The sequence below is a fragment of the Neltuma alba genome, unplaced genomic scaffold (assembly GCF_004799145.2).
Source record: "Neltuma alba isolate B1F8T4 unplaced genomic scaffold, ASM479914v2 tig00002827_pilon, whole genome shotgun sequence".
In the NCBI taxonomy this organism is placed as follows: domain Eukaryota; kingdom Viridiplantae; phylum Streptophyta; class Magnoliopsida; order Fabales; family Fabaceae; genus Neltuma; species Neltuma alba.
In genome coordinates this window covers 12,456-18,949 of record NW_021633032.1, presented here as the reverse complement: position 1 = coordinate 18,949, position 6,494 = coordinate 12,456, and the positions used below count along the sequence as shown (strand labels likewise).

Sequence of the window (6,494 nt, the reverse complement as noted above, 5' to 3'; positions counted from 1 at the left end):
ACCTATAAGTCTTAATAATAAGTGAAGAATCATCATTTACTATTCTAAAACTTATCCTTCTCACTGAAATTTTTTAATAATTATATTGTTTTACTCAGGATTCAAAGCAGTTCTCCGATAGATTTTTCTAAGACACCTACGAACATGATCTCATAAACAAGACGAGTACAATAATGGGAAACTGTAGATTTCATTTTCAGACTCTGTTCATTCACAGTAAAGTTAACAGACAATAACAATACCCCAATACAAGTTTTTCTCCCCTTTTTCGTATCAATCTGATCTTCATAAAGACAGTTCCAATAATCAGAACTGTTCACTACCAAAAAAGGAAGAACTGGACGAAAGGAAGAGAGATTGAAACGAAGTGGTTTATAGCCCAACAGAATCAACCTCCTCCACTTTTCTTCTTTTGATCTTCTGGTTCAAGAAGGTCTTGCAGCACCTGATCATCCAAACACTCAAACTCGAGAACTTGTCTTCCACTTGCATGACCATGAAAAGGTGAAGACGAAGACGACGAGGAAGAAGCCGGAGAAGAAGAAGAAGATGCTAAATAGGGAGGATATGGTGGGGAGCCTCGTACTTGAGCATAGTATTCGTTGGGGAAATTAAGGATTGCGAGGTGTCCTCTCATGTCAAAGGCAGCTTTGTCATACGCTCTTGCTGCTTCTTCCGCCGTATCAAAAGTCCCAAGCCACTGCCTCGCCCCTTGCCTCGACGGATCCCTTATTTCCGCCGCGTACTTCCCCCACGGCCGCCTCCGGACTCCCCTGTAGTGGACCTCCTCCTTCCCCTTCTCCGTCTTGCCCGTGTGCTTATCCATGTTATGTATATGGCCTTCTTATTTAGAGTTTTGATCGGCCGAAGCAATGCTTATATAGGTAGCCTGAGTATATATACATGTGACACTTGTATTTCTGGGATGGGAATGTTGTCCTTTAAATAACGAGATATGATTATATCGTACATGTGGGCGTTAGCAGCACAAAATCCAAGAAGAAATCGCATCCCAAGAGGCTAACCCCATCAGGAGGGAAAGTTACAGAATCTGCCAGCAAAGATTGGTCCGGGTAATAAAAAGTTAACTCCATGATATAAAGAAATTATAAGTCTTGACTTAACTCACTTAAATTTTTTATTATAAAAAAAAAAAGGTGTAAACCCCATTTCTTACACGAATCTCCCCAATTAATGCGAGACTTATAATATTGGGTTCATTTTTTTAAAAATTTGGGATAATATAATTTTTGGTCTTTCAAGTTTGTTCTTATTTTGATTTTGGTCTCTTAAATTTTGGGCTGTAGGTTTTAGTTCTTCAAATTTTTTTTTATTTTATTTTAGACATTGGTCTATATAATTCAATAAAAACTTAGATCATTTTGCTTATTAAAGAATAAAAACGTATGGTTTGAAATTTGAGGAACTAAAACCAAAATAAGGATAAATTTAAGGAACCAAAATGATGTTAACGCCAAAAATCTAAAATGGGGTATTTACTAATGTACGGTTTGGAAATAACGCGCCTTTCTATCTTTTATATCTCCTATAATGATTGATGTAATTGATATAATATATACACTACACTGAAGTAAAAAATTACTGCGCCTGTATCTCTCATTGGAAGAATTAGAATGTGACATAAATTGATCAAGACTTGTTGCTTCTTCCCAGAAGTTGGATCATCTCAATACAAATAAACTTGATATATTCTTCGATTATGCCCACGTTTTTTCATCAAAAAAACGTAAATCATGACAAGAACAAAAGTATATATATGGAGGAGACAAATCTTTCTATCACAAATCTCATGCAACATGGCAAAATCTCTTACACTGTATATATTCCATCAAACTCAGAATCCTTCATAGCTCTCGCTTACGCTACATATATATAGTGTGTGCCACTACTAACATTAAGTTTCTGTTCTGTGTCTCAAGGGTATCTATTTGCGTCTATATATATATATAGATCTATCTTTTTAATATATGCTGGTATATATTTTGATTGTGTTATTAATTTACATTTGGGAATATTGAAAAAACTTTTGTTGAGTCATTTTAATAAAAAAAAAATAGTGATTGAAGTATCAAAACCGACAGCAGAGTGGGGAGAACTTTAGATTAGAGTCGCAAGTCTAAATCAGCAAACTATTGTATGGAAATGACTTGATAGGAGACATGGATGGGTGAGTCTTTGCACTCAAATATATAAAGTAATGCAAACAAGGCAGCCTCAACAATTCCTAATCTTGTCGCCCAAAGCATCCAACCTTTTAATCTTGTTTAATATAATACTAATTAGTATCAAATCATAATATTTTTAAATTAACAATCAATCCACATTTTTGTGTTGACCTAAACATTTGGTTTCTTTTCAACTGTCTCTAGGTTGGAGATGATTTCTTTTTTAAATAATCAAGCATAATAAGGGTAACTGTGAGCTTCATAGACATGTCAAAATAGTTACAATGCGTTATACAAAATAGCTGTCAAGACGGTTATATTGAGTAATACAGAACAACTTATTATATATGAAATTTAAAAAAACTATCCTCTTAACATTATCATTTTTGACTTAATTGTAACTTAGTTCCCAAACTTTAACTTGACGCAACTTAATCCCTAGAGTTTTGAATTGGTTGACTCGGTTTCTAAATTTCAACTAAATTCAACTCAACCCCAATGATTAATTATATATTGCAATGGTTAAAACTATAAGAAATGAATTACAATGAGTCAAAGATCAAGGAACGGAGTTTTAATTAAGTCAATCATAGGAACTAGTATACTAAGTCAATTTAAGGACAATTTAAGGAGGGGTTTACCAAAAAAATTAGTCTTGATCACATAACTTGTCTTAGTTAAGTGGGTTGGGAAGCTTAATCAAACTCAAATGGGTTGGATGAGTTAGCTAGCTTAATTTATCAGTGAAAAAAAGGCATTTAACCCAAAATAGAAAGGTGCTATTGAGAGGAAGGAGGAAGTAGTGGCAACTATGGTGGTAGTGGGTGGTGGTGGGGATGGTGCTGCCAAAGGATGAGAATGAGATAGGGAAGAGGTATGAAGAAAACTAATTCAAATTTTTGTACTTTTGATCATCCATCATCTCGTGAGGAAATGATGGATGGACCTCTTGTATTTCTTCTTAATAAATATGCTTCCGTTCCTGAATTTTTTTTCCCAAAAAAAAGAAGTCGCTGGCATGTTATAAGTAAATGCATAAAGGTAATTTGGTAGCTCACGATTTGGATCCCTTAATGCGTCATTTTCCCGGGGGATAAAAAATGAAGTTCAGCAAATTTCACAAACTAGGCACATATCTTTTTGATCCATTCCATAAAATAAAATACAAAATAAATTAAAATATTCACACCTTATTATAATTTCAAAATTTCTTAGTATTGGTGACATTGATATTGATTGCCATTCGTTTTCCATTTTCCTTCCATCAACGAAATCTAGGCAACTTGAATCAATTTTAAAGGAAACTGAAATTATTAATGGACACTCAAATAGACCGCGGGCCGATCTACGGACAGAGCTTGAGCCATGAGGCAATTCATATCTTTAAAATAACGCTTTTTATTTTGATAAATTAAAATAATGCACTTTCCAATAGATTTTAGGAAGAATCTTAAATTTCAAATTAGTTTTGTTCACTATATTTTCACCACACTTTAATAACAATTGATAACATTTAAAAAGCAAATAATAATATATTTTTGTAATCATTACTGATTTGAAAATTTAAAATTTTAAAGATATTTTTTTTGCAATCCTCTCTAAATTATTATACTCATAATAGTTAATATGAAAACTAGTTTAACTTTCAATTTAATTCTAAATATATAAACTTAATTCAATTTGTCTCTTATATTTATCTAATCTCCCCAACCCCCATTGTCCCATTTTAATATTTTCAGGCACATTGTCCCATTTTAATGTTTTCAGGCAACCTTAAATGCACGAAAACTTTCAAAGTAATATTCTTAAAATTTTCGGGCTAAATTTACACCATAACGCCATGGATAAATTATGGATATATATGGGTTTTCTAAGCCATGTTTTGTTAGCAAGGGTTGCACATAATAGCATCTTATACTTATCATAATCGATTACTTAACAAATTAATACGACACTTTAGAATGGTTGGACAGTAGAAGTTAAAATCTAAAAATGTTTAGATAAAGCCAAATCATGATTTTAAAAATAATTTTACAACATACAGAATAAATATATAAAGTAATTTGTCTAGATTTATAAAAAAAAATGTTTTTTAAAAACACTTTTGAGCGTCCCATACACTCCCTGATGCATGGCCCCACGAAAATGGCAAGGGTTAAATTCCTATTCACAAAATTTTCTTAAGATCATCTCCCTGACCACAAAGAATGCTCATGACTGGTTTGGTTGTGTTTGGTAAGAAGCATTGGAAATTAAGGATAGGGATTGGAATTGAAAAAATCTATTAAAAGAATATTTAACATAAGAAATTATTTATTGTATGGGATTAGCAAACTCATATATGTGGGATTAGAGAATACCATAGGGAAAAATAGTATTCTCCAACCTTACCTCTATGGGTTTGTCTAATCCCATACCACAAGTAATTAGTCATATTAAATACTATTTTAATGATTTTTCCAATGACAATCCCGATTTCTATTTCTTGTTTTTAATACTTTCTACCAAATGGGACAAAAGAGAATATAAAAAAGTTGGGAACAAATATGAAGGAGCCATTTAAAGGAAAGGAAGTTTAGATTAGCTTCAGCTTTCATAGACCTACAATCACAAAAATTTACAGGCGATTTACAAATACAAATGTGCTCAACTTTATCAATATTTCATTATAGATGACATTGCTTCCAAGCATGCAAATGGGCAAAAGATGAATATATGCTAGAATCAGCAAGTCCAAGTCCAGTAGCACTCTCTCCAGCTCCAACAAACTCGCCGAGCCAATTGTAACATTTAAGCAACCACCCAATCAAAAACCAAGGAAAGGTGGGAGCCAAACGAAGGGTTCAAAGTACAATTATACTCCTCCCCTTTCCTTTGATCCAATTGGTTTCCTATTTGGTTTAGATTGTCTAGTTTTGAAGATTATAGAACTTGAGAAAATTTTGGGCTCGAGTTTTGGTGGAAGAAAGAGGTACAAAGGAGAACAGGATAACCCGTCAATTCATTAACTCTTAATTTTGGTGGAATGCATAATTGGGATCTAAATAGTTCTTCTTCATGAACCAGTCAAAAACTTAACTTTAAGTGTGAAGAATAACTGCAGTTTAGTGAAGGTTGGTACCTTCCACTGGGCACTTATTTGAGTCTTCAAAACGAGTTTGATTGGCTTGTTCGCTGTAATGTAGAGCATTAAAAGTGCAAGTGAAGAGTCGGACGGATGGAAATCCAAAGAATCAGGAATTGAAGCTATTGACAAGCTCAGACACTTCAGTTGGTACCCAGTTACGTAACAACTAGTCCTTAGCAATTAGGTTAGGCTTCAATCATATGGTTAGGCATTAAAATGTGTAGAATCTCTATATGAATATCGATGCTTCGGTTAGAGCGTCTTGAAGGATTATTTTACCAGCGTAGGATTAAAAGTTGCATCTGAAAAGGTAAACTTCCTCATCATTTAAGCTGCAATCCGACGTATTAGTACAAGGCTCAACCCATACACGCGAAAAATGAAAATTTGACCTCTTTTCTCATTTATAATATATTACCACAACGTTTGAAGTCGCAGATATAACTAACATGAGCATAAAAAAAGTCCACAAGCAAAATATGTATATCAATTCAGAGAGAAAGATAACGAATCAGACTGAGATACCACACGGATAACTGGAAAGCAAGACAAAATCCATTCCATTGCCTCAACAGTTTGGAAAATTTCAGAAACATAATTCAAACCATAATATGAGATTGAAGTCCAAGTTCAAAGCTAAGCAGTAGATGACAAATAAACCTAATACTCAGTACCTCCTAGCACCGAAACCGCCGCGACCAAATCCCACCTGCGGCACAGGCGTGGGCTCGACCTGGACAAGACCGGGGATATCATTCATGCCAAGAGCATTAAGCATGTCAAGCGTCTCCTTGTCAACTTCAATTTGATCAGTCTTAATGGCGGAAACATCAGGAACAAAATCCATACGACGCTCGCGCTCCTCCTCCTGAAGCTTGAGGGAGATGCCACGAACAGGACCCTTCTGGATCCTCTTCATGAGATGAGTAGAGAAGCCGGCGATCTTGTTACGGAGCCTCTTGGAAGGGATGAGAGCCACCTCCTCAAGAATCTTCTTGTTAGTGTGGAAATCCAAAGTCATTCGAGAATAGTACTTCTCGATGACTTGTCGAGACGATTTCTTCACAGTCTTCGTACGAACGCGTCCCATGATTTCTCTGTCACTCCGAGAGACTGCCTGCTGCGCGCGAAGGAGGAAGGTGAAGGGGAAATCGGCTGCAAATATGAAAGCTGCTTGCTAG

At 34.9% G+C, this 6,494-nt stretch overlaps 2 protein-coding genes across 2 annotated transcripts; both read right to left on the bottom strand.

Moving 5' to 3' along the window:
- Positions 1-267: 267 nt before the first annotated feature.
- LOC114739454 (ethylene-responsive transcription factor ERF098-like) lies at positions 268-826 on the bottom strand. Its single transcript, XM_028927510.1, has 2 exons — positions 394-826; positions 268-278 (listed from the first exon to the last, which is right to left on the bottom strand). Exons 1-2 carry the CDS (start codon positions 824-826, stop codon positions 274-276), a joined length of 438 nt encoding a protein of 145 aa, XP_028783343.1. The 3' UTR covers positions 268-273.
- Positions 827-5,846: 5,020 nt separating this feature from the next.
- Positions 5,847-6,494, bottom strand: LOC114739455 (40S ribosomal protein S17-like). Its single transcript, XM_028927511.1, has one exon. The coding sequence runs from the start codon at positions 6,401-6,403 to the stop codon at positions 5,981-5,983; it is 423 nt and encodes a 140-aa protein (XP_028783344.1). The 5' UTR covers positions 6,404-6,494; the 3' UTR covers positions 5,847-5,980.

Excerpts from the sequence above, each read along its gene's own strand:
- LOC114739454 (XM_028927510.1), bottom strand. The coding sequence starts at position 826 with ATGGATAAGCACACGGGCAAGACGGAGAAGGGGAAGGAGGAGGTCCAC.
- LOC114739455 (XM_028927511.1), bottom strand. The coding sequence starts at position 6,403 with ATGGGACGCGTTCGTACGAAGACTGTGAAGAAATCGTCTCGACAAGTC.